Source organism: Corticium candelabrum, chromosome 7 (genome assembly GCF_963422355.1).
Source record: "Corticium candelabrum chromosome 7, ooCorCand1.1, whole genome shotgun sequence".
NCBI classification, from domain to species: Eukaryota; Metazoa; Porifera; class Homoscleromorpha; order Homosclerophorida; family Plakinidae; genus Corticium; species Corticium candelabrum.
In genome coordinates this window covers 2,946,523-2,958,017 of record NC_085091.1, presented here as the reverse complement: position 1 = coordinate 2,958,017, position 11,495 = coordinate 2,946,523, and the positions used below count along the sequence as shown (strand labels likewise).

Sequence of the window (11,495 nt, the reverse complement as noted above, 5' to 3'; positions counted from 1 at the left end):
TACCTGTAAATTTGTCTGTTTCAAATCAAGCTACGAGTAGTTCGTTCACAGCCGCAGACTTGGACAAGCACGTTTGGACATCACGGAGAACATGCACGTACAGATAGAGCGCTAATGTAAATTTCTTTGTAAAGTGACGTGTTCTCACATTTAGTTGCATTTTTGGCCAAAGTCATCAAAGCCTTAGAAGCTCGAGTCTGTTTGTAAATTCTCTTAGTAGTCCCACTATTTCTGGTCAGTCACAGGTACGTACCATCAGACACATCTCAGCACAGTACAGTACACATAGGAAGGGTCTCGCCAAGGCTTGCCTCAATAAAGTAGGTCTGTTTATCTGTCTGTCTCTTTGTTTGTCTGTCTGTTTGTTTGCCTGTTTGTCTGTCTGTTTGTCTGTCTGTTTGTCTGTCTGTTTGTCTGTTTTATTGTTTGTCTGTCTGTCTGTCTGTCTGTCTGTCTGTGTATTTGTCTATACAGTTTCTTGACATTAGTTTAACCTTGTCTGCATGACCAATTTCATTCTTCTCTTCAGATTCTATTTGATCAATTTCAAAAAGTATTGACAGATGTCGTAAAAGAAATCCTTCCAAAGTATGAAATTACAATCAAAATCTCATATTTCCATCTCACACCTTAAATTGAATTAAGCTTTTAAGTTTGATCACGTGACCTTCCTGATTGCAGAGATGTTTTTGTGTAAAAGACACAGAGTGTTAGACAAGGCAAGCAGTGAGATGGACAGGTATAATACTTGTGATTTGTTTGCATAGACTTTGTTTTATCTGTTTGTTGGTTATTATGGATTCAATTAATTAATTAATTAGGTATATTTACTTATCTATTTGCTTGTTTTTATTTATGTTGTCTGTTTTAGTCTTTGTGTTTGTCTGTTTGTTTGATTATTTCCAATATTTCACTTATTGTTGTACATACATTACAATGTGTTTGCTTGTTCTCTTTTCAGTGCGCTTCAGAAGAATTCTCATGCGTCACGATCAAAGCTTCAGGAACGTGAAGAAGTGTGTGAACCGTTTGTAGTTTGTTTTCGTGTTTACTCTGATTATGAATTTGAACAGGCAAGCAGGATGTTGTCAGAAAGGAGTGTTGCATTTAGGCATACAGCACTTGATTATGGGTATCAGGTGAGATGAGATACAAGGGGATTTATGGATGATGAGCACATAGACAGACAGATGGATAGGCAGATAATGACGGATAGACTACAGGAAGACAGAAACAGACAGACATTCAGACAAACACACTAGCAGACAGACAAACAGATAGACAAACAGACAGACAGGCATGCAGTCAGACAGACAAACAGACAGACAGGCATGCAGTCAGACAGACAAACAGACAGACAGATGGACAGACAGATAGACAGACAGATGGACACACACACACACACACACACACACACACACACACACACACACACACACACACACACACACACACACACACACACACACACTAGCTGGTTAACTTAACTCAGTCCATTCTCACACGGTTTCTTCTGTCATAGCAGTCATTCCTTTCCAAACCGAAGGCAGTTCTAGATGAAATGATGCCAACATTTGATCAGACCAGTTGTCTTTGACATTTTTGCTAGCAAGAATAAATTGTAAACTTGTCGTAAATCATGTAGACAGACAAAACAAAGTACCTATAATACTGATATGTCTTCGTTTTACGTTTGTGTGTGTAATATTATCAGCGATCCAGTCAGACGTAAGAACTGCTTAACGCACGCTATGATTATACAGGAGCTTGGATCTCATCCAACCCCGTGCTATCTCGTAACGGCACATTTCTCTCATCATCCGGGCTTTCCAGAGCCGGAGATCCGTGCTGTAGTTGCAAATGCAGGTAAATCGGTTCGTATTTCTTCTCCTGTCGTACGCTGCTCTTTCATCTACAGCAGACGATGGTTTCTACCCGCAGGAGACCGCCACGTTTGCACTCAACGCGTCCACAGATGAGCTAACTCGTGCCGACGTGCTTGCGCGTTTCTCTCAACCGACAGACAGACTTACGTCATCCTTGAAATTCCGCTACGAAACGCTCAAAGGTAAACCTATCTATGTCTTCGACAGACTCTTTGCTTGGGACTTGCTCTACCTCCTGCAAATCTACGTTTCCGTGGGCGGTTGGTGGCGTTTTGTCAACGACGACCCTTACCATACAACTAGAGAAAAGGTGGGAGACAACATTCAATGGATGGCGAGGTTTTCGGCAACGACGTTTGCAAACTCGCGGATCGGCGTTACACTGCGACAAGCCGTTCAACTGACTGCCGGGAGACCGGATGTTGCGTATTACCCGTATGAGATCACGTGCAAGATGGTGAGGCGTGGAGACGACACCAGGCTACACGTGCACGCCAACGCGTCCGACGACGAGTACACCACCGTTGTATATCTCAACTACAAATGGAGAAAGAACGATTACGGAGATATGCTGCTGTTCGACGAGGAGGAGGAAATCGTCGCTCCGGTTAAGCCTGTGTTCGGACGAGTAATAGTGTGGCACAGCTCTGTACCATATCTGAGTCGTCCTCCGAGCGTCGCCTTTCGAATGGGGCAGAAAATACTGTTTATTCGATGGACATCGAATAGTAGCAAAGTCGTCGAGTATGAAAATCGGAGGCTTGTGGATGTCGAACGGATAGCAAAGGGTCAAAAGGAAGGATTCGCATTGCGTGATGAGCCACCTGAGAGTGCCGGTGAATTGAATATTGGTGATTATGAGACGGCTCGGTTTGCTACTAGAGAGGGACGGAAGATATTCGTGTTCGACGATCTGTTTAATAGGACTGAGCTCGATGTCGTCCGTTCGTACATCATCGATTATGGAAAGTATTACTACGACGACAGCCTCGATCGCGACAGCGACAACGTACAGTGGATATCCGGGTACGAGATCGATGCTTTCGTTGGAACAAAGTACTGGGGTGTCGTCCGGCAGATAGCGAACTATGTCTCTGGTGGATCGGGTGATTGGTTTCCGTATGACGTGTCTTGTAATCTCATTCGGGCCACTGATTACACACGGATACATCTCGACTGCGACAAGATATCTAACGAATGGACATTCCTGTTATATCTGAATCCAAACTGGGGTGAAAACGACTACGGGGAAACGGCATTCTTTGAGACGGAGGACGATGACACCGAGTTGGTGACTGAAATAAGACCGAGGTATGGGCGGGTCACTATTTTTGAAGGTGCTATACCGCATTCTGCACGGCCACCCAGTACTGCGTTTACCGGCGGACGCTATAGCTTAGCAGTCAAGGTTGCATCTTCGAAATTCAGGGCACGTGTCAATACGTTGAGAGAGAAAACGCAACATGAAGTCCAGCTCAAAGTAGTAGGCCGATTTATGACTATATTAGAACAGGGAAAATTCACCGATGGTGTCAGGACTTTCTTTCAAAACAAAATACTAGGTGCGTTGTCTGAGAAGGAGCTGAGCGACTTAGAAAAGGGAATCGAACCTGAGGAAGAAAGTAAGAAGGATAGAGATGAAGACGAAGATAGAGATGATGATGATGATGATGATGGCAACGCTGAGCAGGAATTTGGAGTCAAACCGGGAGATGATTCAACACCAAACGAGATCACAGACGAAGAACAACAATATATTGACTTCTTGGAAGGTGACGATGAAGACTACCATGTGTCCATCGAACGCATGGCATACAATCTGGAAGGCAACCTGGAAGCGATCGAGGACAAAATGGTCGAATTTTCTCAAAGCTATACCGATCTCTCTAACGATTTGAAAAGAAGGATGGAGGCTCTCCTATAGAAAGACCTTCGTTTCGGACCCGTTTTAGTCTGGTTACAGTACAGTACTGATTACAGTGTATCATTGATTCTATACCCAGCTGGGTGATGATTAATATATAGCTAGCAAATTGTGCAGTCAGATAACGTACATGGATCTCTCACTATTACCAAGTTTACAATCTTTTTCTATCCCCAGTTTCTCTCACTGCATATGGAGTTAATTTCAAACCGAAAAACGCAATGATTGTACACATTCCTGCAGCTCATATAAATGTGTTAAAGAGAAATCACGACGTCGGATTCTTGACACTACCTCTTTGCGTACGGATTCTGACTTGAGGTCGCCGTATCCTAAACTGGCAATCTATACGTTTGCCGTCGCCCAAATCATCAGACATGAACACTGTGGATATCCGTAGTGTTTTCCTATTCATAACAAGATACTGATGACGTCGAGTGTATGCAGTCTTCCTGACCACGTGCAGCGCATGCTGTGGCCACTGGCACAACGAGGTGAGCTTCCGTGTGCCCGGATGCTTCAGAAAGAATTGACCCCGAGCGACAGGAGAGGGAACACTAGCGACCAATGAAACACCATCACACTTAGAGTCTGCGGTAAAATAGAGCAGTTGGCCGTGTCGGCTTCTGCAGAAAATGTAGAAACCAGAGTGCGGATCTCGAAGGAGGTTGGTGCTGTCCTCGCAGTCATCCCCATCAGCTGTAAACCGATCATGCGGCATTTGAAAATAAAATCTAGTCGCTATGGTGATATCGTCGGTGGTAATTATTTCATCTCCACACGCACTGATGCACGTAGAGATGTAGAAATCGCCAATCGTAATAAGAAATGGCCCTCCTAAACACCAAATTTACATAATGCAAATTAAAAGTTAATATCAACTCATGTTGACCTGAACTAAGTCTCGGTGAGGACAATTCAGCAAGCACGGTTGAGTGTCTTTCGCTGTGTCCTTTTCTTTTCACTATCTTCTGCCACTTCTTATCGAGACTTAGACACCAAGAAGGATTCACTTGATAATCGAATTGTTCTTCAGTTGACATCATAAGTATAGCACGTTTGCGTCTGGAATTTGTTTGTCCGTTCTTTGCATTGGCAATCGCTGCCGGACCATTACTGTAGTAATACAGTAGTACATTGTATAGTACAGTATGTTGTAGTACCACTCTTCTGTGATAACAGCATGTACATACAGAAGTGGTAAGAGACATACATCCTCAACCACAATGTTGCATTTGGACATATATTCCAGCAGATCAACAAACCAATTGGAATGACAGACAGATATGACAGACAGACAGATAGACAGGCAAACAGAGAAACAGACAGACAGACAAAGGGAACAACTGATAGACAGACTGACAGATTGTTTATTGACTTCAAACTTTACAAATACAACAAGTAAATACTAAAACGTATTCAAATCCACCTCAGTCCAGAACTCTGTTCATCAATTCAGACAGACACACATTTTGTTACAAGAGCCCCTACGGCCCAGGTTAACAGTCACTATACACTTGCTAGCCTACTATGTAGCTCGTGAACCAACAGTCACTATGTCACTATACACTTGCTACAAAGTAACTCTAGCCACAACCATCAGTCACCATGCAGTTGCTGTACTTGCTTCGACAGAAACAACACTGCGTAGAGAGAGGCAATTGCGTGTGAGTTCCTTGCCTAAGGACATTATATGACAGACAGACAGACACATATGGACAAGACAGCAGACATAAGATTATATGAAGCTAAATAAGCATAGGTTATAGACCGCTGGCGAGTGTATAAATGAAACATCCTGGTCTGCTCACGAGTTGGCACGAGGACGAAGCCCGAGTGCTAACGAGCTGGTGCATTGGGGTGTATTTCGTTTATACAGTACACTTGTCAGAAGGTCTATAGCCCGCTTGCAGCACCCAGCTGAGACGTTTCGCCAATCAGTGTCCAGTATTCACTGAGAATACCGTAAGCGACAGATCCTACTTCTGCTACATATTGACCGGTCAATAAATGGCCCGATTCATTGACTGGTCATGTCACTTATTCTAAGCGAATACTGGACACCGATTGATTGGCGCAGACAAAGCTAGGGTGCTACAACTCTAGTTTAGAGTCATAATTTAGCTTGTAATAGTTCTCATTTATGAGAATACAAGGTTCTCGCTACAGCATGACAGCGTGGCGCTGTGCTGCACTCCAGTAAGAGTGCGCAGCGCTAAAGAATTGTAGATAGGAGTCCAAAGTTTTACAGCTAATGAAAGGTTGAGAATTCCATACTACAGCACTGAAACACAATACACTGAACCGCACCAAAAAAATTGTCTGATTAGGATAACCCGCCCACCCGTGTTTGGAGGGCCGCTGAGTTTTTTTAGTTAATATTAAAATACGTTTTCTGTTGGCCTGGGGATGTCTGTGTTCAAGTGGGCATGCATTTTGAGAGATGACAAGATTCTTTGTGTGTCTGGCTTCGTGAGCTATTGCAGGAAGTTGGATTCAGTGATCGAGTGGACGATGTACTCAGCACGCTGTTTGGACAGCTGTTGCACATGCGCATGCTGAGAAATAAGATGTCTTCTGTTGCCCAGTGCATATCTGTGTCCGAGGCAGCACGTGCTTTCAGAGATGGCAAGATTGTTTGTGTGTCTGGTGACTGTAGTCTTCGCGATGTGTTGCAGGAGGTTTGATTCGGAGGTCGAGTGGACAATGTACTCAGTGTGCGAACTGCAACCACAGACACGTCCTCTATACAAGACGCTGAGTAAGATAATGAGGTGCAGCTCCATGACGAGTTTAAGCGTCGGTATGTGTACTTTCTTTCAAGGCGTCAGTCAGAAACAAAATGTATGTCCAGTTCAAGATCTGCGCAAAGTATTTTAAAAACTTCGCCCGCCCGTCTTTTTCCGCTGCATGTTACCCCAATCAGACAATTTTTCTGTGTGGCCCTATACGTATTACTTAGTAAAGATAACATTAGCCACAAATCCAGGCTATTACAAAATAACCCGAGATGACACTCAGCAACATAGCCTTGCTGCAAACATGTATAGTGTTGATTGCAGACCTGGATGCGCTATCTCTCATTTTAGTCCCGTATGCCCTTCCAGTGACCCACAAAGCACACCTCTTGTCCATTTAGAATCTACTCTAGACTAGTCATGCCTTCTTGTGAAGCAACAACAGTGGTCCATGTCAATCAACGTCTGACTAGACAGACTTTCTGTAGTTTCGTCCATGAAACTTGCACATGTGCAATCTCTGAACATTGCTAAGAAGGGCTTACTAGCGATCAAAGTTGATTTTCTTGCCAGGACTTGAACCTATGTTACACGCAATAGCTACAACACAAAATCTATTTCACATGAGATCGGATCAAGTGCACATGTCCGACTTGGACCGTGCAACTGTACAAAGCAGACTGCATGAATCACGGACCTACCCATCCCACCATGCGCCCAAAATTCTCTAGCGAGAACCCTGAGAATTCTACATACACAAGTATATTTGACAGATGAACAAACAGCATTAGACCCTTAGCTTACTACAATGTATGATTCCGGTTGTAGCTTGACTAGAGCAGATTATTGTTGCACTAATTTTAGTATGTACCTTTAGAGCTTGGATTGTAGCGTTTGTAAAAAGTAAATGAATTTGACTGGCAGACAGATAGACTGGCACACAGACAAGACAGGCACAGACAGATAAACAGACAGACACACAAACAGAGACAACAACGACAACAACACACACACACACACACACACACACACACACACACACACACACACACACACACACACACACACACACACACACACACACACACACACACACACACACACAATAGTCTATGTGACAATAAACACACAACAACCAACCATTCCATTCCAAGTGAAGGTCCAACCACACTCTGTGGCAGCGTAACCGTACACTGGACAATCCACGTAGGAAACGTCCGACACCCAACACCCTTCACCAATCCCCACTCATCACGACTGCTTCCGTCTCTGACCTCCACTCGACCCGCAACGTCTTCCACGCAGCCGCAAGAAGCAGCCACATCATTCCGCATCAGCGTGTCCAACTCATCCCACGACCGCACCTTCAAATCGCAACATTTCAAGTCATTTCCCGCCGTCATCCGTCCAACAACAGAGACCGGTCTCATTGCAAAGTCTAGAGAACAACCGTGTGAGTCGTCTCGCACACAAACTGACCGTGTTAGTACTCCATCCGGCTTCTCATGTCTTGCGCAGTGTTGTGAAAGGTTTAGTCCTGTCTGGGTTAGACCGGAATGATGCGACGTCTGGCCTGTGCGATGACAGCCAGAGTGTGAAGAAGTCGTAAACGCTGACAACGTTCTTGTGGCGCAGTAGAGCTCGTGAATCGTTTGAACAATCGTCAGCATTTCGAATTGCGTCAAAAAGTCACACAATTGCTACAAATTTCACGCATACCGCTAGGGTTCAGAGCACACAGTCATCGACTGGCCACATCCGGTCTATTTATTTCAACTAGGTAAAATAGCCACCTTTAGTGTTTTGTTTTTGTTTGTTTTTAATTTATCCAAGGAGAACTAGGCAAATTTAGTTTTAGTATACAGACTACAGTATGTAACAATTATAATATAGACACTGACGGTAAAGTCCTAACTAAAAGAGTCCACAGATTTCAATGAGGTGAACATGGGGGAAGGTTGTTTCATATGTTGGAATACTCTGAAGCAAATATCTCTTTTTGAGAAAATAATTGTAATTTAATTATTGGTAACAGTCTGAGGTCACGATGAGATACATCTGACCTTCTAGGATCGAGAGTCCAGCTGGTCATTCCAGAGCAAAAGGGGGAGATGACCGGCCGGACTCTTGAGCCTACCGACCTTCAGACTTACTAAATACCAGGAAATACTCATGACAAAGTCAATAAAAATGAGCAAACAAGAGTAATCCTGAAAGCACAATTCAACAACAAAGCAGAACTCCACTGAAGAAATAGCAATAAATAAATAAATAAATAAATAAATAAATCATTACTGAAGGCACTTGTACAAAGTGCAGAAAATTACCATACTTTAAAATCAATCACTTTGTATAGCCATTAAGACTTATTGGACATAATTTGATCAAATTTAGAAAATCTACCATCACATGGATACAACTCATTATGCATCAACCTGACACTTTCAGTCCAATCTACTAGTTCTACTCTACCTGCTGATGATTACAGTTCATCATGATTGTGTACAAAAATTCGTTCGGATACTGAATCTCGTGGATGATAAATGCGAAAGGGCTCAAGTGCTGCCTCAAGTCGACCATCGGCTAGCTCTTCTTCGGTTACATATCCTTTCCCTTCTTTGTCAAGAACTGCAAACACGTCATTTGCAATCTTTGTAGACCCAAATATCTTGTCCTAAATTCAAACCTTATTAGTGATAACCACAACTACACAAATGATCTACAGTTGCTCCGCATCATATCATGAGTTAGAAATCATTGTGTATGTGCTCCTACTGCTACTGACAGTCAGTCAGCACCGTCTTGTCTTATCTAATGGTTAGTCTTTCAACCATATTGTAGATGAGAATACAAAGCATAGACGTAGGAACCGGCAGACACTGTGGGCACATGCCTCCTCAATTTTTCCAACTGTTAAGTGACCTGCTAATATACAAAAATTACAGACATAGAAACTAATAACACTGACGTGTTGCATGATATATACTTATATATGTGATTAATTAATAATACATTTAGGTTTGTTGTGCAAAGCCACGACCTCTTAGGCATTTGTGTCCCTCGATCAAATCTACGATAGGTTCCTACACAACTGCAAAGTCTAACATTTCTACACTCTGTGTTTTATTGGAATCAACATGTAAATTAGGTAAAAAACTTTGATATAGTATTACAGTGTTTGTGTCATAACGCTGTTTCAGAGATTGCCAGTACATATCCCGACAAAACAAGGTAAATCGGTGTTCTGAGTTCTCCTCTCACAAGCCTGCCACATGTCTGTAACCTTCTGTTTGTCAATATGATGCATAGGTGTCAAAAGCAGGCGGCTGTGACATAGCCATTCCACGCTTCCAAGACTTGCAGGTTTCCAGCTTCCATATTATTGCCTTTGAGGTGCCTAAACCACTAAATTTTACTCAAAGATATCAGTTCTAAAATGAACAAATGCTGTTTCTCACTTCTATATAAATTCTACTGCCACACTCCAGGCCTAAGTTTCTAGGGGCTGAACATTTGAGCAGCAGAGTTGACCAAGTGTATCTCAAACTTTACTTAAAATACTTCCATTTAAAAGCCCAGAGAAAGAAAGAAAGAAAGATGTGATGAAAAGCTTGATTCTAACTGCCATTTTATGGCAAAGATTTAAGCCACAATTAATTAACTAAGAAAGCTGTTTAAATGTGTCATGACAATAACAAAATGTTCAAATAAGGTACAGCCTCTGCATGCACTAAATTTTGAGTCAATTATAAATTTCACATGGTTTTCACATCTTGTGCTAATAAAAAAATTTAATACCAATATGTCTGCACTGTTATGTTATTGATTTTGGTTACGCAAGCCTGTCTGTAAGGGAAAGAACAGTCACTGCACTTCATCAAGATTACCTTAGGGTCTATAATGACGAAATGCAAGACACACTGGTACACGTGCGAGCACCCACATACACACACACACACACACACACACACACACACACACACACACACACACACACACACACACACACACACAGTCGCCCCACCGTTAATTAACTTGGTCTGACACCCCTGATAGGTTGTCTGTATTGTGTTCAGGTGGGTGATCGACAATGCACAAGAACACGGCAACAACGGCTGCTTATACCTTATGTGTGTAATCTTTCACAAATTCTTCACAAGTCAGAGACTTCTTATGAGCAAGATGCTCAATTACATACCTAATAATTCATACATTATGATTAGTATTTGTATTATTAGTATTTGTATTAGTATTATAATTTGTGTTCGGATTAAAATATCAATAGCTTTAACTATAACAATACTGGCAACACACTGCTACAACAACAGTGATTAAAAGAAACTATGGCAAGTAAAAGAACAACAAGAAAAAGACTTAGTGAGCTCGAGACGAGCCTCACTCTGCACAATGTCCATCATGTGTAATTTGAGCAGAAAATGTAGTTTGATCTTGTCCCTCGAACACACAGAATTGCCGATCGTAATAGAGCAAAACTTAGTCTACATCTAATCATAAACATTGTTTGTGCATAAGAGATATTTTGGTTGTTTGAAATGATGTTAGCTATAAGCTTGAAACATGTGGTAGCTTCTTTGCCCATCCCTCCAGTTGAAGAAAATACTAGTGGAGTGAACCTTCCTCCTTCAATCTCTCTAACTCTTTCGTCGTATGCACATTGTTTTTCTTGTTCGTAGTTCCTGTATACTTGTTGGAGGTTGGTATGTCATATATTTGTATTAGTATTGTATTATTATTATTATTATTATTATTATTATTTGTTTCAGTACTAAAAATCTATTTGTATGATTGTTCTCGCATGCTAGATGTTCTGGAGTGCAAAGAAAGAAAGAACATTCATTCCCTCCTCACACTCCAAAACATCTGGTGCACAAGGCTAATCATACACTCTGTTGTTAGCAGTACAACAGAAGTCAAACAGACAAACCG

At 42.2% G+C, this 11,495-nt stretch overlaps 3 protein-coding genes across 3 annotated transcripts in view; 1 reads left to right on the top strand and 2 right to left on the bottom strand.

Annotated features, from left to right (window-relative positions):
• Window positions 1-1,835: 1,835 nt before the first annotated feature.
• Window positions 1,836-3,810, top strand: LOC134182606 (uncharacterized). The gene has a single exon (XM_062650035.1). The coding sequence runs from the start codon at window positions 1,861-1,863 to the stop codon at window positions 3,808-3,810; it is 1,950 nt and encodes a 649-aa protein (XP_062506019.1). The 5' UTR covers window positions 1,836-1,860.
• A 110-nt stretch (window positions 3,811-3,920) lies between these two features.
• Window positions 3,921-8,446, bottom strand: LOC134182608 (uncharacterized). Its single transcript, XM_062650037.1, has 3 exons — window positions 7,689-8,446; window positions 4,703-4,926; window positions 3,921-4,647 (listed from the first exon to the last, which is right to left on the bottom strand). Exons 1-3 carry the CDS (start codon window positions 8,216-8,218, stop codon window positions 4,079-4,081), a joined length of 1,323 nt encoding a protein of 440 aa, XP_062506021.1. The 5' UTR covers window positions 8,219-8,446; the 3' UTR covers window positions 3,921-4,078.
• Window positions 8,447-8,879: 433 nt separating this feature from the next.
• LOC134182150 (bifunctional peptidase and arginyl-hydroxylase JMJD5-like) overlaps window positions 8,880-11,495 on the bottom strand; it is a 6,565-nt gene continuing 3,949 nt past the window's right edge. The window contains exons 5-7 of the mRNA XM_062649507.1: window positions 11,494-11,495; window positions 10,674-10,746; window positions 8,880-9,222 (exon numbers count right to left, since the gene is read on the bottom strand). The exon at window positions 11,494-11,495 is cut by the window's right edge and continues 165 nt beyond it. Of these exons, the coding sequence (XP_062505491.1) occupies window positions 9,031-9,222; window positions 10,674-10,746; window positions 11,494-11,495 (267 nt within the window). The 3' untranslated portion in view covers window positions 8,880-9,030. The remainder of the gene's footprint in view (window positions 9,223-10,673; window positions 10,747-11,493) is intronic.

Excerpts from the sequence above, each read along its gene's own strand:
- LOC134182606 (XM_062650035.1), top strand. The coding sequence starts at position 1,861 with ATGCAGGTAAATCGGTTCGTATTTCTTCTCCTGTCGTACGCTGCTCTT.
- LOC134182608 (XM_062650037.1), bottom strand. The coding sequence starts at position 8,218 with ATGCTGACGATTGTTCAAACGATTCACGAGCTCTACTGCGCCACAAGA. Across the intron at positions 4,927-7,688 it reads CCTTCACTTGGAATGGAATG|TAATGGTCCGGCAGCGATTG; the intron begins GTTGGTTGTTGT and ends GTATTACTACAG. Across the intron at positions 4,648-4,702 it reads CTCACCGAGACTTAGTTCAG|GAGGGCCATTTCTTATTACG; the intron begins GTCAACATGAGT and ends TTTGGTGTTTAG.